The sequence below is a fragment of the Macaca nemestrina genome, chromosome 12, assembly GCF_043159975.1.
Source record: "Macaca nemestrina isolate mMacNem1 chromosome 12, mMacNem.hap1, whole genome shotgun sequence".
NCBI classification, from domain to species: domain Eukaryota; kingdom Metazoa; phylum Chordata; class Mammalia; order Primates; family Cercopithecidae; genus Macaca; species Macaca nemestrina.
This window is the reverse complement of record NC_092136.1, coordinates 17,332,764-17,360,753: the sequence shown is the minus strand read 5'-3', so window position 1 is coordinate 17,360,753 and position 27,990 is coordinate 17,332,764. Positions and strand designations below refer to the sequence as shown.

The following is a 27,990-nucleotide window of genomic DNA, read 5'->3' as shown; positions in this document are numbered from 1 at the left end:
AATGGGATTGCTGGGTCAAATGATACACAACTACATTTTAAAAGGATACATTTACTTTTAAAAAACGTACTGTTGCTTGCATGTATTTACAAAATAGGCACTGATAGGAAATTATGACAATGCATTTATTTTTAAAAAGGCATTGTATGCAAGATGTGACCTGATATAAAGTCCTGAGAACACAGAAAATGTCCGTATCTGGTGATGTGCAACTCCATGAGTTGGAAATGCTCTCCTGAAAACATGTTTCTGGGCTCTCCCACAGGAACCACGAGCTCAGTACAGAGACAGATCTTTTGGTCCCTGGCACTGACTCTTCTTTCTCCTTCTTTCACAGGACCAGAACAGGATGGGATCTTTCATTCATCAGAGCTTCTAAACTTAGTTCTGCTCAGGCATCTCCCAGTGGCTCCCACCAGCTCTCTCATTTGTAACTGCAGAGACATTGAAGAGTATTTTCATCTCAGAACAGAAGAGAAAGTAAGTGATGGGATAGACTTTAATTTCCAAAGACCTGGTTGCTGGCTCCAGTAAGTGTCCTAGGTAAGAAAGCAACCTACCGTTGTGCTGTCTGTATGTGTAAATGGATGACATTAATGTTAGATTTTGAAATGCAGTGGTCTGAGACAGACACTGAATCCTGCTGTGCCTGTGGGGACTGAAGAAGAGTAGTGATGTTCTTGTTATCGTTTGTCAGGAACTGCAGTTCGCTGCACACCTTAGACTCTGGTGACATCCCTGAAGGGTATTCAGTGTTGGAGCAATTTTTAATACTTTTCAGCTGACTCATGGTTTCAATTTAAATCATTTAATTATCATAATTGAAAAAAAAATGTAATGTTATTTTCCTTTTACTGATGAAGGAACAGGTAGAGAGGTTAAAAGATTTGCTTACATTTATAAGGCTAATTACTGCGGTGACCAGGTGAGAAATCAAGTCTGTTTGATCCAAGGTTCTTAATCCCTAACTTCAAAGCATCTGACTATATCTGAATCTTTTAGCATTTCATTGCATTCATGGTATGGATTCTTTTCTATAATCTAGATTTGTGATCACTGTCATCCAGTGTCATGACACAAACTTCTATGTCTCTGGCAATTTCCTATGACAGCTGTTTAGTTTTCGGAGCTTTCTTTTCCTTTGCTGGCGTCTAAACCTGATTTTAACGTACAGATATTTTTTGCCTTAACTTTATTGTTATTTTTATCAGTTATATTTATCAAATCTATTTCTTTTGCTCCAGTCAATAATACTTTCAATTCTTGCTGGGTGCGGTGGTGCACGCCTGTAATCCCAGCACTTTGGGAGGCCAAGGTGAGTTGATCACCTGAGTTCAGGAGTTTGAGACCAGCCTGGCCAACATGGTGAAACCCTGTCTCTACTAAAAATACAAAAATTAGCTGAGCATGGTGGTATGCACCTGTAACACCAGCTACTTGGGAGGCTGAGGCATGAGAATCGCTTGAACCCAGGAGGTGGAGGTTGCAGTGAGCTAAGATCATACCACTATACCCTAGCCTGGGTGACAGAGTGAGACTCTGTCTAAAAAAAAAAAAAAAAAAACTTTCAATTCTTTTTGTAGATATTGTATACTATAGAGAATGGAGATATAATTTTTTTAAAGTAAGTTTTCATGAAAATGCTCTTTTTAGCCCTTTCATATATAGTTGTTTGTCCTCTTGTAAAATAAAACTTCATTCTAGCTGTAGTGCTGGGTATGAAAGGTGTCAAGAATGTTGCTGTCAATCCGTTTCAAACCCACAAGCAGGACAACAATATAAGTTTTGTGAGCCCTTGAAACTTTTGCCCTTGTAAGTTCTTTCCTCCATAAAAAGTATTAAAAGTTGTATTTTATGAGTGTATTGGCATAAAGAGAAATATAATCCAGTTGTACTTAGATTATATTCATTTTCTTCTTCTTCTTTTAAAGAAATTAAGCATTTCAAGGGCTCCTAAAAGTATCATGGGCTGTTGGCACTACTACTGGGCCTTAATGAATATATCAGCGTAGTCTACTATATGTCCTCCTAATAAAAATTGATGGAGACAGGATAAGATAATTGACTGTCCCAAGTTTCATCGATCAAGAAATAGAATAACTCTCTATAAAATATCACCAGATATTGTTGCCTAAATGTTTGTGTCATAAGATTTATTTATTATCAGTTTTCATTATGTGCTTCCAGAGCTTCTCAATGACATTTTTCACTTCCTTATTTTTGAGGGTGTAGATTAAAGGGTTCAACATAGGTGTAAATAGGGTGCAAAACACAGTCACAGCTTTGTCAGTGGGGAAGGAGGTTAGAGGTCTTAGATACAGGCATGAACAAGGGACAAAGAATAAGATGACAACAAAGAGATGAGAGGTACAACTAGACAGAGCTTTGTGACGCCCTTCAGAGATATGAGTCCTTAGGGAGCACAGGATGATGACATGGGAAGCAACCAGCATGGAAAAAATGAGGAAACACAATGATCCACTGTTGGCAGCTATCAGAGGCCCCAAGGTGTGAGTGTCTGTGCAGGCCAGCTCTAGAAGAGGTACTAAATCACACATAAAGTGGTCGATGACATTGGGGCCACAGAATGGTAACTGGGCTATGAACAAAGTCTGGATCCCTCCATGCACAAATCCCAGAATCCCTCCATGCACAAATCCCAGAATCCCAGCCACCCCCATCAGGAATCCACACATAGGTTGACTCATGATGGTTGCATAGTGCAAGGGCTTAGAGATGGCCACATAGCGGTCGTAGGCCATGACACTTAATAAGATGATCTCAGCTGCCGCAAAGAAATGTTCTGCGAAGAGCTGAGTCATGCAGCCATTGAAGGATATGGTGTTCTTTTCAGAGATCAAGTCAAAGATCATTTTAGGGGCTATGGAAGAAGAGTAGAAAACATCTATAATGGACAAACAGGACAGAAAAAAGTACATGGGGGAATCCAGGGCTGGGCTGATGAAGATGATGACTGAGATGAGCAGGTTACCTGCCAATGTGATCAAGTAGGTGATTAAAAACATAATAAACAAGAGTTTCTGCAGTTCTGGATTGTGAGTGAGGCCCAGCAGGATGAATTCTGATACATTGTTCATGTTTTTCATAGCTCAGGTTGTGTGTATATGGCTGATCTGGAAAAAAAAAAAGTATTTCTGAATGATGATATTTTAAATTCAGTACTAAAATATTTCATCACCTCTTTAGTCCTGGTTTTTGGGGGTGATGGAGCTACATTGCCACTCACCTCTGCTGTTTTGCAGAGCTGTAAAGAGGAACAGAAGATTAGATTTCTCCTAATTCATATATTAATGAAATAGTGATAATATCTTACAAGTACCACAATAAAACAAGATCTTGTTCTAAATGTTGACTTCCAAACTTCCTTTCTGGCTCTACAATTTCACATACGGCTTTCTTTCATTTTTGGAGAGGAAAAATCTTATCAATAACAAATGTTTTGAAATTATACTTTCTTTTGTTAGGGTTATTTATGGGTATATGAATCCAGTATGTATATTAGATACTAATATGCATATTAGATACTAAAGTGCAAAGCCTTACTGAATCTAAGCTGCTGTGTTCTGTGATCTGTTGTCCTTTCCTATCATATAAATGCACATGTACACAGATAGAGACAGAGCTGTAAATGGAGATATTTTTCTTTTGGAATGCTGGGTAACTATCGCAATAACAACTCATTGAGGATAATTCATTCAACATCCCTGACTGTTGCATCTATCCCTATCAATGACCCTTATTTTTCATGCCCACTCTTTCTGCATCTTTAATTGTGGCTATGTAAATGGTGCCAAGTTATACAATTTAATGATATTTCATAAATACATTTTCCTCTTGGTTGGATTTTTATCACATGTAGAATTATACACTGGATTAGATATATTTCCCCACTCACATCTTAACAAATGGAATTAAATGAGTCATGATTTTTTCCCTGAGTTTTCTATTGGCAAGACAGAAATGTTAGGGTCACCTAAGATAATGCAGTTTTCTCTTTTGGCATAGGTTTGGTCAATTAAGATGAACTTGTAGTTTTCATTGCTAACTGGTAAACTGGAAATTTATATTGCTAACTGAAAACATTGAATATATATAAGAATGTAGATATTTTTGAATAATCCCAAGAGCTTCAAGAGTAAGTACATGTTGTTACAAAAGAGCGTAAGATATTTTATTTCTTCTCCTCCCCCTTTTCTCCTTCTTTCCCTAACCCCTGGCAAAAGTGTAACCACATAGTTTTCCTCAAAAATTTCTAGAAACAGAAATCAGTCAGCATCATGACCTCTGAACTTCATTAAAGGTGAGTAAAAATATCTTTGGTTTTCAGGAAAACTCAGTTGCTAAGTTGCTTCCCCTTTATTCGTGGCTTCTGTAGATGGTGACTATATGGTTAATCATTCTTAATGGATTTAATTCACCAATTCTAACTTCAATGTAGCAATATGGAAGTCACAAAAAGGGGAAAAACATTTCAAGCATGACAAACAGAAATCTACAGAATCAGTGCATTCAGTGAGACATAAATGTTAACCATAATGTTTTAAAAGTGACTTCAGTAGTTCTTAGCAGCATCTGGTCTGGCAACTTTTTTTTTTTTGAGACGGAGTCTCGCTCTGTGGCCCAGGCTGGAGTGCCGTGGCGCGATCTCGGCTCACTGCAAGCTCTGCCTCCTGGGTTCATGCCATTCTCCTGCCTCAGCCTCCCGAGTAGCTGGGACTACAGGCGCCCACCATCGTGCCCGGCTAATTTTTTTTGTATTTTTAGTAGAGACGGGGTTTCACCGTGTTAGCCAGGATGGTTTCAATCTCCTGACCTCGTGATCCACCTGCCTCGGTCTCTCAAAGTGCTGGGATTACAGGCGTGAGCCACCGCGCCCGGCCTGGTCTGGCAACATTATGCATAGACTTTTCTGTTGATATTTTATATGTCAGTGTGTCCAAATTCATTTTCAGAGAAAAATACTAAACTTTAAGTCGGGTATGTAATGACAAAGACTACTTCACTGAAAACAAATTGGCTAAAACAAGTTAATCTGCTTAAAATTTGAGAGAAAAGATTTAGTTTTCACTGACCTGGATCTAGCTGATTGTGGATTCCTCCATTTTAGATTGAGTGTGGTCACCGCTTTCTTCTCCTGCAGGCGTGGAAAACGGCCACAAATAGACTCTACCAGCTGACAAGTGGGATGCTGGAATTCTCTAGACGGCTCTCTCAATTCTGACGTTTCAGTTTATTTTGCTTTCCATTGTCAGTCTGAATTTACTAAGAAAACAAGCTGTTTCAGTTAGAAAACTTCATTATCTCTAGGATTTAGTGTCTACTCACTTCCTGGGTTTCCTATGAATGTATAAGCCAATCTTCAAAATATATCTATTTTTCAGATCTCTTAGGACTATATTCAGTCCAAATTAAAAACTAGGAATAATGCAAAATTCTTCAAATTTGGAAAATGCAACTATAAAATGAATAAGTGAATCAAATCCACCTGATTGGATATTGTTTTCTCAAATCTATTCTGATGAAATTTTGCTTTCTTGAGTCCCTGAAAAATGTGGTGAGAGAATTCCTTTATTTCTGATTCAAGTTCTTCTTTCAATTCTATTTTCTTAGAAACCCACTAAGCTCAGGAGTGGTGTCTCCCAAACACATCTTCATCTTTTTGGTTCCTGTCTCTGCTGCTATCATTTGCACACAGGTCCTTTTTTGTAATTCTTTCTTCATTGACTCTAGAGAAATCTTTAAATAGACTATCACAGACTTCAGGATTTGGCAATGCATTGACGTTTCAAGTACCCAGAGGATTAGTAATTGGCCTTGCTGGAATGTTTAGCAAAGCAATAGTCAGGTCCTTCATTTACTCTCACTTGGCACCCACAAACGTCATTAGTGGCTGGTTTAGAAATGCAGTTGAACTTGGGTTAAAGATATGTCTGTGGCTATTGTTTAGGATAAGATTTGGAAACCTTCATTATAGGGCTGTTTTGCTAATTGTGGCATTGTTGAGCTTAGCCTAGGATATGGGGTGGTTTTAGGCAAAGGTCAGAGTTTAGAGAATACATTTTTTTCTGAACCTATGTCTGGTCTAAGTAGTATGGTTGCTCTGAAGAATGGGGAATGCTGGTATTCAAGGTCATGTGTCTGATTACTCTCGGAGATTGTGAGATTTTTATTAATGACTGACCCAGGGGACTTACATGGCAGAATTTCCAACTACCAAAGATTGGGCAATTTAAAGTGACAGAGATACTGACTTCCTGTAGGATGATTACCTAGAAGACATGTTCTCATGATGAATTCAAGAGTATGTATTTTTTCTTTCTACCCCAAGACAGAATGGTGTGACTTGGAGTAGGTACCATGCTTTCCCACATTGCCATTGAGAATCAGTGACACTCAGCCAAGCACTCATATATGATGACATCCAGAGGTGGAGAATAGAGACACTCTAGAAGAAGGCTCTGCTACTATCTTCTCTCCTTCAGCTTCTGAGGTGATGAAGAACTGACTGCAACTTTGCATGGAATCACCTTTTCTGCTCTCAACTTTTGGTTTCAAAACAAACTGACACACTCCCAAAGTCCGGGACCAGAAAACAAAAGCAAAACTTTCCTCTATTCTCAATAGAATGGGGCCTTATGGACTGTCCTGGGGTGATTCTCCTACCTCAGTCTCCTGAGTAGCTGGGATTACGGATGTGTGCCATCACACCCAGTTAATTTTTGTATTTTTAGTAGAAACAGGGTTTCACCATGTTGGCCAGGCTGGTCTCGAACTCCTGACCTCAGGTGATCTACCTGCTTCAGCCTCCCAAAGTGCTGGGATTACAGGCATGAGCCACCGGGCTCGGCCTGGATGTTTTTTTTTTTTAAATCCCTTCCATCAGTCTATATCCTTTAAGTGGAGAATTTAATCATTTACATTAACAGTGGACATTGATATGTTTTTGTTTCTGTCATAATGGTAATTGTTACCTAGTGGCTTTGTAGTTTCAGTTGTGTAACTGCTTTATGAGACTCATAAATTTTATACTTTTGCAAGTTTTTATGATGGTGAATATGTTAGACCATTCTTACATTGCTATAAAGGAATACCGGGGACAGGGTAATTTATAAAGAAAAGAGGTTTAATTGACTCACAGTCCTTCAGGCTGTACAAGCATAGCATTGGCATCTGCTTGACTTCTGGGGAGGCCTCAGGAAGCTTTTACTCATGGTGGAAGGTGAAGTGGGAGCAGGTATGTCATACAGCCAGAGCAGGAGCAAAGTGGGGGGAAGATGCCACAGACTTTAAAATAACCCAGTCTCATGAGAACTCACTCACTATCATGAGAACATCACTAAGTCATGAGGGATCCACCTCCATGACCCAAACTTTCATTAGGCCCCACCTCCAACATTGGGGGTGATATTTCAACATGAGATTTGGGTGGGGACAAATATCAAAACTATATCATTCCACCCCTGTCCCCCTCAATCTCATGTTTTTGTCACACTGCAAAATACAATCATTCCTTCCCAATAGTCCCCCAAAGTCTTAACTCATTCCAGTATTAACTCAAAAGTACGAAGTTCAAGTCCAAAGTCTCATCTGGAGATTAGTTTCTTTCATCTACAAGCCTGTAAAATCCAAACGGGTTATGTACTTTCAAGAAACAATAGTAGTACAGGCATTGGGTAAACATTCAGCCAAAAGAAAGGGGGTATAGGCCCCATGCAATTTCAAAGCCCAGCAAGGCAGTCATTAAACTTTAAAGCTCCCAAATAATCTCCTGTGACTCTATGTCCCATATCCAGGGCACACTGTTGTGAGGAGTGGGCTCCCAAAGCCTTGGGCTGCTCTGCCCTGTGGCTTTTCCATGCTAATGTTGCAAGCTCAACCAGTCTGTGTTCTGGAAGGCAGCAGCTCCCTTCTTATACCTCCACTAGGCAGTGCCCTGGTAGGGACTCTGTGTGGAGCCTTGTTAGAGGTTCTCTATAAGGGCTCCACCCTTGCAGTAGGCTTCTGCCTGGGCATCTAGGCTTTCTCACACGTTTTCTGAAATGTAGATGGAGGCTGCCAAGTCACCTTCACTCTTGTACTCTGTGTATCTGTAGACTTAATCCACATGGAAGCTGCCAAAGCTTATGGCTTGTGCCCTCTAGAGTGGCAACCGGAGCTGTGCTAGGATCCCTTTGAGCTGTGGCTGAAGCTGGAGCAGCTGGGATGTGGGAGCAGTGTCCATTGCTAGAGAGGTAGTATGATCTTTTGGGTGTGTCACAACACACTTTTTTCCTATGGTCCCAGAATTCAATGCTGGTTCCTTTTTGGATTTACTTTTGTTTGGATGGAACTTTATTCCTTTCTTAAGGGTGTGACTGTAGTGAAGGGGTGGCCTGCCCCTCCACACCTGTGGGCGTTTCTCGTTAGGTGGAACGAGAGACTTGAGAAAAGAAATGAGACACAGAGACAAAGTATAGAGAAAGAAAAAGTGGGCCCAGGGGACTGGCACTCAGCTTACAGAGGACCCACGCTGGCACCGGTCTCTGAGTTCCCTTAGTATTTATTGATAATTATCTTTACCATCTGAAAGATAAGGGAGTGGCTGGACAATAGGATCATTGTAGGGAGGAAATCAGTAGTAAGACATATGAACAAAAATCTCTGTGACATGAATAAGTTTAAAGGAAAATGCTGTGCCTTGAGATGCATATGCAAACATCTCCATCAACCTTTTAGCAGCATTGTTTCAGCCTATCACATGGGGAGAAACCTTGGACAATACCTAGCTTTCCTAGGCAGAGGTCCCTGTGACCTTTGGCCGTGTACATGTCCCTGGGTAGTTGAAATTAAGAGAATGGTGATGACTTTTAACCTGCAAGCTGCCTTCAGGCACTTGTTTAACAAAGACACATCCTGCACAGCCCAAAATCCATTAAGCCTTGAGTCACCACAGCACATGTCTCTTGCAAGGACAAGGTTGGGGGTAGGGTCACAGATTAACAGCATCTCAAATACAGAACAAAATGGAGTCTCTTATGTCTACTTCTTTCTATATAGTCACAGTAACAGGCTGATCTCTCTTTCTTTTCCCCACAGTGTAGGATATATTGTGTAGGGCCCTTTAGCTTCTGGGTACTTCCAAGGGGCCAAATCGATGAATTTTTTGATGATAGATAGCCTTAGTGTAATGGTTTTCTCAAATACTGTTTTTTGTAGGTTGTAGCGACAGTCAGTTGGGCATGTGAGAGGGATCACTGCCTCCTGCAGAGATCAGCGGGGGGAAGTCTCTTATTTTATTCCCCAGCACTGTGCACTTCTGTCAGCAGGGATGATATTGGGTTGTTTAGTTTTACCTGCAGGTCTGTAGGTGGCACTTGTGATACGAGCCAGCTGAGCACTGTGTAGTTGTGTGGGCAGTTTAATAAGCTGTGCAGGTTGACTTCCAAGCCAGTAGGTGGCATTTCCAGGAGAGAGGTAGCAGTGGGATTTTTTCCTTGGATTTTGTTCATTACAGAAGGTTTGGGTGTCCTATGTAAGGGGTGGGGCCATGGAACTCCCAGGGCTCCCTGTCCCGTGCTCTACTGCTGCAGTGGTTGGATGGGGCAAAGCCAGGCATGGTTGGGTCTGGGAAGTCCTGGACCAGGCTCTCCAAGGCTGGTGCAAGTGCTGATTCTGCTGGGGGTTTGGGGTCAGGTCTCAGGCTACTGGGGCAACCATCCAGGGAGGGGCAGAGGCACTTCTGCTGCATCAAAGTACCTTCATGCTAGGGGGAGGGGTGGCCATGAATCAGCAGCTGGAAGTGGCAGTGGGATCTGCTCCGTCCCCAAACCTCCAACCCCATGGGTTTCCCTACAGCATCAAGCCACCAGCTGCTGGCTAGAACCACTAGGCCCATCCTAAGCTATCTGGGTTCAGATGTCAAAGCCTCCCCAGGCCTTGAAACTCCCTGTCTGGGGCAGAAACCTTGAATCTCAGGCCACACCCTTCCTGGTCTGGTCCTATGAAGGGAGGCGTACCCAGCTCCTGTGCCACAGCATGAACCCACACCACACTCTCCTCTCACTTCTGACTGTGGGGTCTCCAGATCACATCAGAGCAGATCACAGATCTCATCTCCATGCTCCTGGATGACATGCTTGAATTGTGCAGGGATAGGACCAGGCCAACAGCCTTGTCCTCGGGGTCCCTGGACTCAAGTGCTGGCTGTGATAGGGAGGGCAAGCTGGTCCCTGGCCACTGGAGGAACACTCAGGTAGGGCAACAGTGGCTGCACTGTGGGCCTGCCACTTGGAAGGGTGGTCCTCTCTCCATAGGAATGGCTAGGCAGGCAGCTTTGGGAGAGACTGGCAGGCATGGGGTATGTGGTCCAAATGACCTCAGTCCCACAGTAGAAGCAGTGGAACCTCTCCTTGAGGCACGTGAGAGCACCTGGCCTCCCCTCTCACTACCTGGCCCAACAGCCAGCAGTGGCAGGGGCAGCCTCAGGGCAGGACAGAGATCCTTGGGTAATGGGCTCCCAGAATGGCACCGTGCTCCAGCTGCCCAGTGCTTGGAAGTCTGTGAGACGCCATGTAAGTTTGAGAAGCACCTGTGCATGATCTCCAGACAGCTGTCTATGCCAGTCTGGAGGCCTATGGGGGTTGAGGGACTCTCCTGTAGCTAGGATTCTAGAAGTCTGCCCCAGGAATGTGGAGCTCTGGGGTTCCTTCACTTCCCCCTTCTTTGGGTCTGGGGCAGCTCTTGGCTCCCAGCAACCCCAAACAGGCAGCCCCATGTCTCCTTCCTTCCTTCACCCTCAGTGTCTGCTGTTGCCTCTTTGTTGAATTCCAGTGCTCTTTCTCAGACGATCTATTTAAAGTATGAATATCTACTTGATATTCTGGTTCTGCTCTGTGGAAGAGGTACACCCCATCTGAATCTAGTCAGTCATCTTGTAGTTGCATATTTTTTAATTGTAAATTTTTTAATACCATGTAGCATCTCATAAATGTATTAGTTTTAATAGTTTATAAATTTTGATTTGCTACATACACAAAATTGTTGTATGCAAATAATGACAGTTTAAAATTCTTCCTAGTCATTTTTATAAATGCCACTTATTTCTTTCCTTTGCCTTATTGCCCTGGTTAGATTCTCCAGCACAGTGTGGAATAGATGTAGTTATAATGGATAGTTTTGCATTGTTCCGGACTCTCAGAGAAAGTTTTTAGTATTTCCTCATTAAGTACATTGTTGTCTGTAGGATGTTTGTTAATAGGCTTTATCCTACTGTGGAAGTTCTATTCCTAGTTTTCTTAAACTTTTTAAAAATCATGAACGTATGTTAAATGTTATCAAGGTTTTTCTCTATTTATTGAATTGATCACATTTTTTTCTACTTAATTTTGTTCATGCAATGAATTATATGAATTGATTTTTTTTTTGAAACAGGAACTTACTTAGTTGCCCAGGCTGGTGGGCAGTGACACAGTCGCCAATCATTGCAGCCTTAACTTCCTGGGCTCAAGCGATCCTCCCACCTCAGCCTACGAAGTAGCTAGAACTATGGCGCATGCCACCACACCAAGCTAATTAAACTTTTTTTTTTTTGTATAGTTGGAGGTCTCAGTATTTTGCCCCAGCTGGTCTTGAACTCCTGAGATCAAGCGATCTGCCCACCTCAGCCTCCCAAAGTGCTGGGATTACAGGCGTGAGCCACCACATGTGGCCATGAATTGATTTTGAATGTGAAATCAACATTTCATTCCTGGGACAAAACTTACTTGCTCATGATGCATTATTATTTTTATATATGGCTGTATTTTATTTGCTAAATGTTGGGTTTAGAATTTTTGTGTCTGTGTTAATGAGAGATATTTATTTGATATTTTTTCTTGTAATGCCCTTTTTCATTTTCTCTAATCCCTGAAAATGTTGATATAAAATTGGTAGTATTTTTTAAGAGTGAAATGTGGAATTCACTGATAAAGATACATAGGATGTAATCTTGATATTTCTGGGAGAAGTAAGGGGAAAATTTTTCAAGAGCGAATTCAGTACATGTATGTTATTCAGGTTTTGCTTGTGTGTTTGTGTGTATGTATGGGTGTGTGTGTGTGTGTGTGTTTAGAAAGTTGTGTTTTTCCAAATAAATGATAAATGTCTGAGATAATGGATATGCTAATTACCCCGAATTAATCACTGTATATTATCTGTATCAAAACATCACTATTGATCCCATAAATATATACAATTATTATTTGTCAATAAAAATTGAAAGTTGCTTAGTACAAAATATTTTAAATTTGCATTTTTCTGGTTACTAATGAAGTTGAAAGTTTTTTCATATGTTGATTGACCATTCATTCTTCTTCCTTTGGAAATTGTTCTTGCCCTTAGCCCATTTTGTAGATGAATGATTTCTTATTAACTTGTAAGACTCTTTGCAAATGGAGGATGCATGTATTTCATTTATTCAATCGAAATATTGTTTTTACAGACATTTGTGGATGACAAAAAATAGAAAGCTGTGTTTTTCAAGGCAGAGGTTCATTTCTTTTTAACTGGCAAGGACATTAGCAAAATTCATTTGTAATGTCCTTTTATTATCTTGTTAAGATCTGTAGAATCTACAGCATAGCCTTTTCATTGCCGATTCTCATAATTTGTTTTTTTTCTTATATTTTAAAACCCATTTTGCTAAGGACATTAGTTTTATTAATTTTTACACAAAACCCACCCTGCCTTTATGTATTTTCTCTATTTTTAAATTAATTTTATTTCAAGTATATCTGTCTTCTACTTACTATTCATATTATACCACATTTTATGCATTTATTTTGCTCTACTATTTCTAGCTTCTGGAGACGAAAGCTTAGTTCATTTCCTTTAATCTTTTTTATTTTCTAGTAATTGCATTTAAAGCTATATATATATATATTTTTTATTATACTTTAAGTTCTAAGGTACATGTGCATAACGTGCAGGTTTGTTACATATGTATACTTGTGCTATGTTGGTGTGCTGCACCCATCAACTCATCAGCTCGTCATTTACATCAGGTATAACTCTCAATGCAATCCCTCCCCCCTCCCACCTCGTCATTTACATCAGGTATAACTCCCAATGCAATCCCTCCCCCCTCCCACCTCCCCATAATAGGCCCCGGTGTGTGATGTTCCCCTTCCCGAGTCCAAGTGATCTCATTGTTCAGTTCCCACCTATGAGTGAGAACATGCAGTGTTTGGTTTTCTGTTCTTGGCGATAGTTTGCTGAGAATGATGGTTTCCAGCTGCATCCATGTCCCTACAAAGGACACAAACTCATCCTTTTATATGGCTGCATAGTATTCCATGGTGTATATGTGCCACATTTCCTTAATCCAATCTGTCACTGATGGACATTTGGGTTGATTCCAAGACTTTGCTATTGTGAATAGTACCACAGTGAACATACATGTGCATGTGTCTTTATAGCAGCATCTGAGCAATTCTTTAGCTGCATCTAGTATTTTTTTTTTGTTTTTACTGCCTTTCAGTTAAAATTCATTAAAAATTTTCATTGGCACTTCTTTAATATATGAATAATTTAGAATTGTGTTGCTTGATTTGTAAATAATTGGGGGATGTTATATTTTTGTTATAAATTTTTAGTTGAAGCCTACTATTATCAGATATGTGTTCTGTATGGTTTAGTCCTTTGAAATGTATTGAATCTTGTACTGTGGCCCAGCGTATTTTCTATTGTGTGTATGTTCCATGAGCACTTAGAGATAAATAGAATAATCCTACATCTGTTTTCTCTTTCCCCACTCCCTTACTAATCCACCTTCAGCTAACCTGACTGAAACTATGTGATAAACTCAAGACTTTTTAGGGAAGGACATTGCTTTATCTGCATTCAAATCAAGTTTTCTTGATTTGTTCTAAAGTTAACGTTTATCATCTTCTGGGAGTGAGTTCAGATGCCATCTGCCACACCACAGCTTAACCTTACACAGCGGAGTTTAACCTTGAGTCTAGTTATGGTCTAGAAGCAAAGAGGGATGATGAAGATGGGTCTTGAGGGAAATCAACATTGTTTTGCTGGGAAACTGCTTCGGGGAAGGACATACAATTTCCTTAGGCAATGTGAGGTTAAACCTTCAGTGGGGGTGAAGAGGTTTCTTCCACTAAGGGTGAAGGGAAGGTTCTGCTAGAGGTGGGGAGGCCTCTTCAGCTGGCAAAGCAGGTTCATCTTTTCTCTGTTCCATCTCAGTATCCTCCTTCTGAAGCCGAAACGGAGTTTCATCCATGACTCTTTTCTCTCTAATCTTCGTCCTGTATCAAGTTCTTTTCCTTAAAATTCATTAATGTATCTTAAACTGTCTCTATTGCTCTGTGTTAGTTTGGGTTTCTTAGATGCAGATCTGAGATGAGAATTTTCATAAAAGTGACTTATAAGGAAAAGGGGTTAAGGGAAGCTAGTTATGGTAGAGGGAAGAAAGGACATGATCTCAACTGGAGTCTGGCTTCAGATGTGGTCTCAACTGAAGTCTGCCTTGAGTCTGGAGCCATTGAAGCTCTGGAGGATACATTGTATTATACAATAACCTTTTAAACTTGCATGTCTGTTAGTCATTGGCCACTGCTGGGCCCTGACGGTGGGCATAATCTTCTGGGTGTGGCACCTCCCTTTTTCTGTGGTGCAATTGTCCAGGGAAGGGTGGTGCTGTGAGCTGTTAGCAGCCCAGACATAGCAGGTGGGGCAGGAGTTCACTTACCAGGCAAAGGGCATTTGAGTTGGATGCAACAGTGTCCCTAACACTCGGTATCTCTTGGGAGTCACCAAAGTTCAGACCCCCATTTATCCACACCTAAATCATTATAATTACCTCCTAATTGCTCTTCTCTTGGGAGGCTTGACCCTTCAATCCATTTCCCATACTGCAGCTAGAGTTATCATTCCCAAAACAAATCCAAATACGTTTCTTGCTAGTTTAAAAGTACTTTCACTATGTTCTCCGTGGTACTTAGTATTTAGTTTTAACACAATTATGAGACCCTTTTTGATCTTACAAAACATCCTACTTTCCAGCTTTATGTCTTGTATTTTCCCTTTTACAATCTCAGTGTCCTACTCTGGCACACAGTGGGGTTCAATAAATAATTGTTGAATGAATAGATAAATTGATAATTACAGTCATATTGAATTGTTTGGGTTTCCTGCTTACTCTTTCTCATCTTCTGGCCTTTGTTACTTATTCCCTCTCATAGACACACTCTTAGCTCAACCTTATGCCCACTCATTCTGCTGATTCCTTTTCTCCCTTTGGCTTCCTTTTTTTTTCTTTTTTGAGACAGAGTCTTGCTCTGTCAGCCAGGCTGGAGTGCAGTGGCGAGATCTTGGTTCACTGTGACGTCTGCCTCCTAGGTTCAAGTGATTCTCCTGTCTCAGCCCCCCAAGTAGTTGGGCCTACAGACATGCACCACCACACCCAGCTAATTTTTGTATTTTTAGTAGAGACAGGGTTTTGCCATGTTGGCCAGGCTGGTCTCGAAATCCTGACCTCAGGTAATCTGCCCTCGTTGGCCCCCCAAAGTGCTGGGATTACAGGCGTGAGCCACTGTGCCTGGTCAGCTTCTGTTTTTGATGTCTTTTCATCTAGGAATTCTTTTTAGATCTCCTAGGTCTTTGTTGTGTGTCCTTCTAACATGCTTTCACAGCCCTCTAATTCCATGCTCTTACTATTGATAGTCTTATGTTGTAATTCTCTGTTCTCTTCTTGAAGTCTCTCAGAGGATCCTAACTTTTGTGAAAAGAGGACCCTGGTTTCTCTTTATTCACCACTAAGCCCCAGGAACTATCGATGTGCCTGATACGTTCCTGGGGATAAAAACTATTTGTTGATTAAGGAATAAAGAATGCAAGGAATAAGTGGAATACAGTTATCCTGAAACTGCTTTGTGTGTAGCAATATGATTTGAAAAACAGCTTTTAGACTGGGTGTGGTGGCTCACACCTGTAATCCCAGCACTTTGGGAGGCTGAGGTGGGCAGATCACTAGGTCAGCAGATCAAGACCATCCTGGCCAACATGGTGAAACCCCATCTCTACTAGCCAGGCATGGTGGCAGGTTCCTGTAGTCCCAGCTACTCGGGAGGCTGAGACAGGAGAATTGCTTGAACCCTGGAGGTGGAGGTTGTGGTGAGCCAAGATCGTGCCACTGTACTCTAGCTGGGCAACAGAGAGAGACTGCATGTCAAAATCAAAAAGCAAAAAACAACAAACAAAACAACTTTTAATATGAAAATGTTACTAAAAAGCAAACTGATTAAAGAAAAATATAAAGAGCCCATATACATAAGATAATAAAATCTTACTGGGGGTAGGAAAAATATCAAGATAAACTATACGTTCATATGCTGAGAATGCAGTTTCAATTTCTTTCTCATTGTTTCAATAAGAATGAAAAAATGTAGTTTCCCTGTGAGGTCCAACCAGAATTCTTAGTTTGAAGGTAGAAAAAACTGTCCTAGCCTCCACTACTACTTTTGCTTTATATTTTATTGAATTTATTCATTTTCATTATTCCTTTTATTCATTGATTCTATGTTTATGGTATACCAGACATGGTACCTTGTAGGAACTATTGTTATCTATCAGGCAAGTATTTTATGGAGTATAACTGTATATTTAATAAAGAGAAATTTCTCCTTGATATCAAAACATCTTCTTTATTTGAACCATCACTCTTTCTGGTCGATTATCAGTATAAAAAGAGTAATGTGAGCGATACAAAATGGTTCTGAAGCCTACAAGGACATTTGGAATCATGGTATAAACTTCATTGTTTACCCATCAGATGCTAAATAGTTCTTTGCTTTTATAGCCCTGAAGTAGTTAGATAGCATAATGTTTCAGAAAACAAAGGCCATCAATTTTGATATATAAAAATGAAACAATTATTAATGAAAAAGTTATATTTTTAGTTAATGAACTAACATATACAATGTGTCCGGCATAGTCCCTATCTCAATAAATGATAGCTGTTATGATGATCTGATCTTTCTGTCATCATTGCCTGGCAGGGTATCATGGTAGTTAAGCACATGGTTTGGGAAATCAGTGAGATTCTGGTTACTGTCTATTTGATATTTCTATTTTGACACTGTCAACTTCTCTAAGTTTCCTCTTTGGTAAACGGGGATAAGAGTAATGCCTCTCTGTTTTTTACGGACATTATTACTTAATATAGATATATTTACTTTATTACTTATTTTACATTTATTAGAAGGAAGGCCTATGAGTTTCATACATATGGATGAAGCTGGTGAAACTAAGCCCCAAATTGGTAGAATTTTCCCAGTTTGTGAGAATAATACATGGTTAGGTTTTCTCCTTTTTCTTGAACCCATTTTGACTCCCCTCAAGGCATAATGTATTGATCATAGTGGTTAATATTTTATTTATCCAATAAGAATTCCTTGCTGACATTACCCAAAATGTCCTTTCGACCCTTGCCTCAGTTGAATCATGTTGGGCTCCAGTCACACTTATTTGACACTTGAAATAACTTTCCTACTACACAATTTCCTAATGGCATTTTTCATCTGAGCATTCCTCAAGGTGTAGATTAAGGGGTTTAACATAGGAGTTATCATAGTGTAAAATACAGCAACTGCTTTATCAATGGGTAAAGTAGCTGGAGGTCTCGTGTACACAAATATGCAGGGCACAAAGAATAAGATGACAACTGTGATGTGGGAGACACAGGTAGAGAGGGCTTTCCGCCTTGCCTCTAAGCTGTGGATCCTTAAGGAGTACAGTATGACCACATAGGAGACTAGGAGCAAGAGAAAGTTTAACAGGCATATGAACCCACTGTTGGCAGCTACGAAGAGTCCTAGAGTGTGGGTATTAGTGCAGGCAAGATTGAGCAGAGGGTTTAGATCACACATAAAGTGATCTATGACATTAGGACCACAGAAAGGTAATTGGAAGATGAAGAGGATCTGTATGGTTGCATGAAGAAAGCCTCCTACCCATGACACTCCCACTAGCAGGCTACACACACACTGCTTCATGACGGTGGTATAGTGCAAGGGCTTGCAGATGGCCACATAGCGATCATAGGCCATTACAGTAAGTAGGATGACCTCAACACCTCCGAAAAAATGTTCTCCAAAGACTTGAATCATACATCCATTGAATAAGATAGTTTTCTTTTCATAGAGTGAATCTGTGATCAGCTTAGGGGCATTGACAGAGGAATAGCAGACATCGATAAAGGAGAGATAGGCCAGGAAAAAGTACATGGGGGACCTCAATGATGGGCTGGCAATTATGGTGACCACAGTGAGCACATTTCCTGTCACGGTGGTGATGTAGATGACAGAAAACACAACAAATATGATTTTCTGCATTTTTGGGTTCTCTGTAAGCCCCAGTAGAATAAACTCTGTCACATTGTTTCTATTCGCCATGTATTTCAAATGATGGTTAATTACATTACCTGAAAAGAAAACAATTTTTATTAATACATCTTTAAATTTGTTAAACTTCTCCATTGTAATATGTAATATAATAAATTCTTGGGTTCTACTGGGTTGTGATTTGAGGATTTTTTCTGAGATAGGAAAAAAGTTTTGAGTTTTGGAAGTTTACTCAAATTGCCTCCCTGGTGAGGACTGTGCTAAGAGTTTTGACATAAGAAACTTTCGTGGCACACAGGCAGGAGACCATCTGTGAATATTTAATCATCTGAAATGACTGAAAGTTGAATGATTGCACACATAGTGGCAACTAAGCCTGAAAAGATTATAGAATATATATGTAAAGCATATGAATGCAAAGCTCAAAATTTGCTTTTTTTTTTCTTTTTTTTAGAAAATAATGAAATGTGAAATGTTACGCACAATATGAGTGAAATGATACAGAGGAATCTGAAGAAGGGGAATTCTTGGGATACATCTCTAGTGAAGGTCTTTGTGGGTTTTTTATGATGTGGGCTGAGATCCAGTAAGGAGCTGGAAGCCAGATAATGGAACTTAGTTAGCAGACTATTTAGAGTAGTTGACATAAGAATAACAGTGCATTTGTGATGAAAATGTAAAGAAAGAATATAAGAGCTGCTATAAAAGAATTCACAATCTATTATCTAAGTCCTATTAACTTTATTATAGCTAATAATATACACCTTTGAATAATTGCTATGAGCATGACATTGTAGAATGTGCTTTGCACACATGATCTCATTGTGTCAATTTTACAGATGAGGACACAATCTCAGTGACTAATATTAATAGTTATAGTGTTAATATTAACTAATATTTACTGAACATAGCATGTTTCAAGTGCTTTTACAGACATTTGCTTATTTAATCCTCACCGAAAACCTATGTATTAGTTACTATTGTCTTTTTATACTTATTTACTCATTAGGAAACAGAAGCACAGAGAAATTAAGGTTCCTCCCAAGATTGAGCAGATAATCAAGGCTGCACCCAATATTAAGTTTCAGATTATGCTTGTTAATTTTTTCCCTCCAAAGTCTTAACTCACGCTTTATATTGTTACAATAAACAATGTTGAACTGGTAATTTCCCTTTGATATGGCCATAATTTTTATAATTAATACTACTTCAGAGACAAGTTTATATGAAGCAACTTCATCAGCAGACAGACACACAGACACAATGATATATTGAAACTCCTAAATATTAAGAAAAATGTGGTATTACATTCATTGAAGGGCTGTTTTTGCTTAGTCTCCCTGTCAGCACTATCCATTCCTTCTCAACCCCCTTCCAAAGCATGGGACCCTGGCCAGAATCTTCTGCAAAGTGTGAAAAACCATCATCACAGTTGTTAATGGTGTTAGTTTGAGAATCAGAAAGACCAGATTAGAATCCTTGTTTTTCCACCTATAACTTCTTTTAACTGGGGTATATTTCTTGGCACCTTACATCTTAATCTTATCATCCATAAAATGATAAGAATAATATTCACCTCACATACTGTTATGAGAATTAATTGGGAGAACATATATGAATATACTACTGTTAGGGACATACACAGGACTTTCATTTACTTTTATGGCTGTATAAGCCTAGGAGGCACGATAAATTGACAGTGTGATCAATATAATACAGAGAAACATTTGACCATGCATTAAGCTCACGAAGAAAGATCTCCAATTTTCCTTTTCAAGAAGCTACAGGGATTTATATTATTCATAGCAAGTGATCCCAGGAAAGTTTCTCCATGTTGGTGCTTGGACTAATCAGCTGATGATTTGCCGTTTAATATTTATATTTGCGTCTTTTGTGTGTGTGAAGTGTGTTTAAATTTTTAGTCCTCACAACTTGTCTCACTCACTAAGGAGGTGTCCCATGGCAAAAGTATGGTACCTGATATCAGAGAGATGGGTTCTATACATTGCTTAATCTCTGTAAGCCTCAAATATTTCAACTGTCAAATTGGGTTAATGATATTTACCAACTACCTTTTGAAAAATTGGAATGAGAATGCAAGACTCTATTACTCTATTTGAAAAGTGTTGAAAAGTACTGATTACGTTTCCTCTTGTATCTTCTGTTGCTATTAAATGAACTAGTATAATACATTAACAGAAGGGGCTTTGAAGTCTGCATTTTTAAGAACTCTATTCAAATCTCCCAGCAGTGACTTGTACTATAGAATAAAAACAACTTTCTCATCTATAAACAATTTTCTCATCTATCCAATTAAAAAATAATGTTTCATTCACAAAAAAAAAGAAAAATACTGATTCCTATATATAGAAAGTAATAATCTTTGGTAAGCTTCAGCACTATTGAAAAACTTACCTTAGTAGTCTTTGATGATCTTAATGATGTTTAGGGGTGTTCAGACACAATCTTATTTGAAACTATCTTTTCTTGGAATAAGTAAGTTTCAATTGTGAAAGGTATTTCACACTTCAAAAGAGCTTATTCAGGTGATTCAACATCAAATCAACAGTTGTTAAGAAAGTCTGTAAGTCTAAATATTTTCTTCTAGCCTAAAGCCTCTGAACATTTTCACAAAAAAACTGCTCTTCTTTACATGGCTCTGGTCCCCTCAGGGCAAGATGAAGAAAGTGTGGAGGAAATACATTTAAATGAGTCACTCAGCTCATGATGAATCTTGCTCTGGAGATGTGAACAACAACAACAACAAAAACAAAAAAACCATTTTTACCTTGTACTGCATGTGTATTTAAAGAGGTTTCTACAAAGATTCAGAGACCTTGTCTCGTAGCTGTTGCTTTCTCTCCCAGGAATTAATTATCTCCTTTGATGGAAAGACTTTGTCTTAGAAGCAGATATCCTGGAGAGTCATGTTTGAAAAATGCCCATCCTGAATGGGGAATTGAATTCTCTATATTTAAAACTTAAGCCTGTGAGAGTCCCTTTTTCCTATCTGAACCCAGGTTTCTAAGAAAGCTGAATGCCACCTAAATGGCAAGGTGGCATAATTCTAGAGTGGGCACCTCATGTAGTTTCCCTGTTGACTCATGCTACAGAAAGAGCTGCTGTTTTTTCATCTAATGTAAAACCTTTTTTGGAAAATGTTATTGATTACTTGAGATCTAGAGCACTGAGGGCATGAAATTAATGGCAGCCATTTTAAAGGACTTGATTCCAAATGCTCTTTTTCTTTCCCTCCTCCTACTTTATTGAGGTATATTTGACAAAAAAATTTTATATTCAAGGTGTACTACTTGATGATTTATATATGTATACATTGGGTAATGATCACCATAATCAACATAATTAACGTGCTCATCATCTTATATAGTTAATCATTTTTATTGGTATGGTGAGAAACTTAAGCTCTACCTTCTTAAATCTACTGTACTATATACAAAACTGTAGTAATAACTATAGTCACCTTGCTGTACCTTAGCTCTACAACTTATTTTACATAAATGCAACTTTATACACCTTGACCAACATTCCCATTTCTCCCTGCTCTAGCCCCTCACAACCCCTGTACTATTCACTGTTTCTATGAGTTTCATTATTTTAGCTTTTACATATAAGTGAGGACATGCAATATTTGTCTTTTTGTGCCTGGCTTATTTTGTTTAGCATAATGTCCTGCAGATTTATCCATGTTTCTGCAAATGGAAGAATTTCTTTTCTTTTTTTTATTATTATACTTTAAGCTCTAGGGTACAAGTGCACAACGTGCAGGTTTGTTACATGTGTATACATGTGCCATATTGGTGTGCTGTACACATTAACTCATCATTTGCATTGGGTATATCTCCTAATGCTATCCCTCCCCCCATCCCCACCCCACAACAGGCCTCAGTGTGTGGTGTTCACCACTCTGTGTCCAGGTGTTCTCATTGTTCAATTCCCACCTATGAGTGAGAACATGCAGTGTTTGGTTTTCTGTCCTTTTGATAGTTTGCTCAGAATGATGGTTTCCAGCTGCATTCATGTCCCTACAAAGGACATGAACTCATTCTTTTTAATGGCTACATAGTATTCCATGGTGTATATGTGACACATTTTCTTAATCCAATCTGTCATTGATGGACATTTGGATTGGTTCCAAGTCTTTGCTATTGTGAATAGTGCTGCAATAAACATACGTGTGCATGTGTCTTTATAGCAGCACGACTTATAAACCTTTGGGTGTATCCCCAGTAATGGGATGGCTGGGTTAAATGGTATTTCTAGTTCTAGATCCTTGAGGAATCACCACACTGTCTTCCACAATGGTTGGACTACTTTACAGTCCCACCAACAATGTAAAAGTGTTCCTATTTCTCCACATCCTCTCTAGCACCTGTTGTTTCCTGACTTTTTAATGATCGCCATTCTAACTGGTGTGAGATGGTATCTCATTGTGGTTTTGATTTGCATTTCTCTGATGGCAAGTGATGATGAGCATTTTTTCATGTGTCTGTTGGCTGCATAAATGTCCTCTTTTGAGAAGTGTCTGTTCATATCCTTTGCCCACTTTTTGATGGGGTTGTTTGATTTTTTCTTGTAAACTTGTTTAAGTTCTTTGTAGATTCTGGATGTTAGCCCTTTGTCAGATACGTAGATTACAAAAATTTTCTCCCATTCTGTAGGTTGCCTGTTCACTCTGATGGTAGTTTCTTTTGCTGTGCGGAAGCTCTTTAGTTTAATTAGATCCCATTTGTCAATTTTGGCTTTTGTTGCCATTGCTTTTGGTGTTTTAGACATGAAGTCTTTGCCCACCCCTATGTCCTGAATGTATTGCCTACTAGGGTTTTTAGGTTTTAGGGTTTTTCTTCTTGGGTTTTTCTTCTAGGGTTTTTATGGTTTTAGGTTTGACATTTAAGTCTTTAATCCATCTTGAATTAATTTTTGTATAAGGTTTAAGGAAGGGTTCCAGTTTCGGCTTTCTACATATGGCTAGCCAGTTTTCCCAGCACCATTTAAATAGGGAATCCTTTCCCCATTTCTTGTTTTTGTCAGGTTTGTCAAAGATCAGATGGTTGTAGATGTGTGGTATTATTTCTGAGGGTTCTGTTCTGTTCCATTGGTCTATGTCTCTGTTTTGGTACCAGTACCATACTGTTTTGGTTACTGTAGACTTGTAGTATAGTTTGAAGTCTGGTAGCGTGATGACTCCAGCTTTGTTCTTTTGACTTAGGATTGTCTTGGCAATGCGGGCTCTTTTTTGGTTCCATATGAACTTTAAAGTAGTTTTTTTCAAGAATTTCTTTTCTTTTAATGCTGAATAATATTTATACATATATATAAAATCACTTTTCTTATCCATTAAGTTTCCAACAGGCAGTTAGGTTGTTACTATATCTTTGTATTGTGAATAATACTCCAATAAACATGGAATACAGGTATCTTTTCAAGATACTGATTTCATTTTCTTTGAATATACAACCAGACGTGAGATTGCTAAATCAGAAGCTTTCTAATTTTGGGGGTAAACCTCTATACTGTGTTCCCAATGGCTGTACCAATTTACATTCTTGCCAACTGTGCACAAGGGTTTTCTTTCCTCCACTTCTTCACTAACATTTATCTTTTTTTTCTGACATAGCTATCCTACATGTGTGAGGTGATATTTCATTGTGATTTTGATTTGCATTACTATAATAATAAGTGATATTGAGTATCTTTCATATACTGGTTGGACACTTCTATATTTTCTTTTGAGAAATGTTTATTCTCATTCTTTGTCCATTTTTAATTTTGTTGCTATTGAGTGGTATGTGCTCCTTTTGTATTTTGGATATTAACTCCTAATCATATACATGGTTTGCAAATATTTTCTCTCATTCCCTAGATTGCCTTTTCACTTTGTTGATTGTTTCCTTTGCTGTGAAGAAGCTTTTCAGTTGATGCAATACTACTCATTTATTTTTGCTTTTGTGACCTGTGCTTTTGGTATCATATTAAAATATCATTGCCCAGACCAAAATCAAGATTTTCTTTCTCCTGTTTTCTTCTACTGACCTTATAGTTTCAGGTATTGCATTTAAGATCTCAATCCATTTTCATTTGCTTTTGGTATATGGTGTGAGATAAGGGTCAAATTTCATTCTTCTGTTTGTGGATATTCAGTTTTTCTAGCACCATGTATTGAAGAGACTCTTCTTCCTCCTACTGTGTGTTCTTGGCACCTTTGTTAAAGATGAGTTAATAGATGTATATGGGTTTATTTCTAGGCTAGTATAGAGATAGAATAGTGTATCTTTACCAATGAGTTTATGCTTTCATATGTTTTCATGTTGTTAGTTAGTGTACTTTCATTTCAGCTCACTTTTGTTTTAAGCATGAAGAATTTCCTTTAGTATTCCCTTTAAGGCAGGTCCAGTGGTGATGAACTCCCTCAGATTATGTTTGGGAAAGTTTTATTTCTTTTTTATTTCTTTTTCTTTTTTTTTTTTTTTGAGAGGGAGTCTTGCTCTGTCGCCCAGGCTGGAGTGCAGTGGCGCGATCTCGACTCACTGCAAGCTCCGCCTCCCGGGTTCACGCCATTCTCCTGCCTCAGCCTCCTGAGTAGCTGGGACTACAGGCGCCGCGCCCGGCTAATGTTTTATATTTTTTTTAGAGATGGGGTTTCACCGTGGTCTCGATCTCCTGACCTTGTGATCCGCCCGCCTCGGCCTCCCAAAGTGCTGGGATTACAGGCGTGAGCCACCGCGCCCGGCCCCTTTCTTTTTTATTTCTGAACAGTTTTGCTGAGTATTCTGTGTTGACAGTTCTCTTTCTTTCTCTTTCAGCACTTTGAATATATTATCTGACCCTCTCCTGGCCTGCAAGGTTTCTGCTGACAAATCTGCTAATAGTTTTATCGTTCCTTTGTATGTGATAAGTCAGTTTTTCCTTAATGCTTTCAAATTTCTCTCTTTGTCCTTAACTTTTGGCAATTTGATTCTGTTGTGTTTTGATGAAGACATCTTTATGTCCTCACTTTTGTAGTTCTTTGGGCTTCATGGGTCTGAATGTTTATATCCCTTCCTACATTTGGGGACCATTTCTTTATTATCATTTCTTTAAACATACTTTTAGCTTCTCTTTCTTTCTCTGTTCCTTCTGGGTAGCCCATAATACTTACACTGACATACAGGATGGTGTTCCTGAAATACCAAAGGGTTTTTTAACTTTATTTTTCTTTTTTTTTTTTCCCTCTGAGTGAGACAAATTTCAAGCAATCTGTCTTCAAGCTTGCTGATTCTTTCTCCTGCTTGGTTGAGTCTGCTTTGCAGCTCTCTCTATTGAATTTTTCAGGTCACTGTTTGTGTTCTTCTCTTGAATTTCTGTTTGATTTCTTTTTATGGTTTATATCTTTTTATTGAACTTCTAATTTTGTTCATGCATTATTTTCCTAATTTTTAAAGTTGTTTATCTGTGTTATCATGTATTCCCATGAATACTTAAAGACAATTATTTTGAATTCCTTGTCAGACTGTTCATATATCTCCATTTCTTTAGGGTCAATTACTGTTGATGTATTTATTTCCTTTGGTGGTACCATGTTTGTCTGATCCTTCATGATTCTTATAAACTTGCTTTGGTGTCTTTGCATTTGAAGAATTTGTCATCTCTTCTAGCCTTTACAGTCTGGCTTCTGCTGGGAAAGTCCTTCACCAATCAGCTTGTCTAGAATTCCGATGTGAGCCAACAGTTGAAGACACTATGGGCAGGTTGACTGTGGAGGTCTCCAGGCAGATAACCTTGCTATCTGTTTCCACAGGATTAGAATTAGAGTCCAGCGGGAACAGACCTGACACATGGGTCTGCAGGTGTGAGCCTGGAGCCTGGGTCCACCAGGGTGAGTTTAGAACCTGGGTTTATGTGGGCTGGCCTGGCACTGGAACAGGCCTTGAGTCTGCATTTTTGAGGGACAGCCGGGTCAGGTGTAAACTGAGTCCTCCATGGTGGAGCTGGACCTGTGTTAAGCCTAGTGCCAGGGTCCATGGGTACTGGCCTTCCACAGCTGCTCACTGGGGCAGACATGTAGGTTGAATCCATAGGGGTTGGTCTAGTGTCTGGTTTGCATTCCTGACCTGGTGCTGAGGTGGTCTGATAGCCTATTTTCATGAGGACTGGCCTGGTACTGAGGCAGGCCTGGAACCTAGATCCACATAGCAGTCTAACCATAGAATAGACCTGGAACTGGGGCCAGTCTGGCAGTGGGGTGGGTCTGGTTCCTGTATCTACATGAGCTGGCCTTGCAAAGAGGCTGGCCTGAAGCTTTAGTGTGTGAAGGGGTGGTGTGACACTGGTGCAGCCCTGGTGACTTATCTACTTGTGCCAGCCTGGCTTTGAGTTAGTGAGGGCCTAATTGGTATTAGGACTGGTTTTGTGCCTTGGTCTAAGAGAGTTGGCCTAGTGCTGGGTGGTTTAGGAGCCTGGGTCTGTGGGAACCTGCTCTGGCTCTGGGGAAAGCCTGGTGCTTAAGTTCATGCATTAGGCCTTGTACGTGAGACTGTCGGTGTAGGCCTGAATAGGCATCTGCAGTGAAGCCAAAGCTCACTTCACTTTTCTTTTCCACATAGGAGAGCCCTGGGACAGAGAGGGTATCTCTTAGCCTTGTGCGGCATGGGCTTGGGGAATGGGTGACTTGGGTAAAGCAAAGCTGTTCTTCCCCCATTCAGCGCATCTTTTCTTGATTGTGCATTCCACTTGGGTACTGTAAGTTCTCACCTGTGATCTAGAACTCTTGTGAAGGTATTTTCATGTGCAGATGGGATATGTATATTGGTGTTTCTGTGAGGGAATGTGATGTGGAACGTCCTATTCTATCTTTGACATCGCTCCCTTTGTGCATTTTTAATTGAGTTGCTTGTCTTTTTATTTTTGAGATGTAAAGAGTTCTTTAAATATTTTTATACAAGATCCTTATCAAATATATGATTTGGAAGTATTTTCTCCCATTTTGTGAATTGACTTTGACTTTCCAGATAGTTTCCTTTGAGGCACAAAAGTTTTAAATTTTGATAAAGTTCAATTTGTCTATTTTTTATTTGTTGCTTGTCGCTGTATTTAAGAAACCATTGTCTAATCCCAAGATCATGATGATTTACCCCTCTGTTTTCCTCTAATAGTTAAATGGTTTTAGATTTTACATTGGATCTTTGATTCATTCGGGATTAATTTTTGTATATAGCAAGAGAAAGGGATCCAAATTTATTCTTTTGTGTTTGGGTATCCAGTTGTCCCAGTATCATTTGCTGAAGAGAAAATTCATTTTCTACTAAATGTCCTTGACTACTATTATTGTCACTTTAATTATATTAAGTCTTCCATCTATGAACAGTAGATGGGTTTTTGTTTATTTTGGTCTTTGTCTTACTTCCTTTGTGCTGCTGTAACAAAATATCACAGACAAATTTATAAAAAATGGTGGTTTAAAATAGCATTGAATCTATAAATTGCTTTGGGCAGTATGGCCATGTTAATGATATTGACTATTCTTATCTATGAGCATGGAATGTTTTTCCATTTGTTTGTGTCATGTCTGATTTCTTTGAGCAGTGGTTTGTAGTTCTGCGTG

The 27,990-nt window shown here is 39.3% G+C and overlaps 2 protein-coding genes and 1 long non-coding RNA gene across 10 annotated transcripts in view; 1 reads left to right on the top strand and 2 right to left on the bottom strand.

Annotated features, from left to right (window-relative positions):
• The window catches only part of LOC139357450 (uncharacterized), a 30,460-nt gene extending 10,907 nt beyond the window's left edge, over nt 1-19,553 (top strand). The window contains exons 2-4 of one of the 3 annotated variants that reach the window (XR_011610578.1): nt 338-480; nt 18,847-18,941; nt 19,402-19,553. This is a non-coding gene — a long non-coding RNA (uncharacterized lncRNA). Of the gene's footprint in view, nt 1-337; nt 544-18,846; nt 19,362-19,401 lie in introns of those variants that run through there. The other 2 variants (XR_011610577.1, XR_011610576.1) reach the window with 2 other exon arrangements.
• Nucleotides 112-5,517, bottom strand: LOC139357447 (olfactory receptor 4C45-like). 4 transcript variants are annotated; one of them, XR_011610573.1, is made up of 3 exons: nt 5,094-5,184; nt 2,993-3,134; nt 112-434 (listed from the first exon to the last, which is right to left on the bottom strand). XR_011610573.1 is itself a non-coding variant. In XM_071074625.1 (2 exons), exon 2 carries the CDS (start codon nt 3,105-3,107, stop codon nt 2,154-2,156), a length of 954 nt encoding a protein of 317 aa, XP_070930726.1. In that variant the 5' UTR covers nt 3,108-3,134; nt 5,094-5,184; the 3' UTR covers nt 1,497-2,153. The 4 variants fall into 4 exon arrangements, 1 of the variants encoding a protein (XP_070930726.1); XR_011610575.1 differs by lacking the exon at nt 2,993-3,134 and adding an exon at nt 3,200-3,265 and having other exon boundaries at nt 5,094-5,163; XR_011610574.1 differs by lacking the exon at nt 2,993-3,134 and having other exon boundaries at nt 5,094-5,517.
• The window catches only part of LOC105466440 (olfactory receptor 4S1), an 88,763-nt gene continuing 76,917 nt past the window's right edge, over nt 16,145-27,990 (bottom strand). For all 3 annotated transcript variants that reach the window (XM_071074626.1, XM_024788092.2, XM_071074627.1), the window contains one exon: nt 16,145-18,472. In XM_071074626.1, the coding sequence (XP_070930727.1) occupies nt 17,514-18,443 (930 nt within the window). In that variant the 5' untranslated portion in view covers nt 18,444-18,472 and the 3' untranslated portion in view covers nt 16,145-17,513. The remainder of the gene's footprint in view (nt 18,473-27,990) is intronic.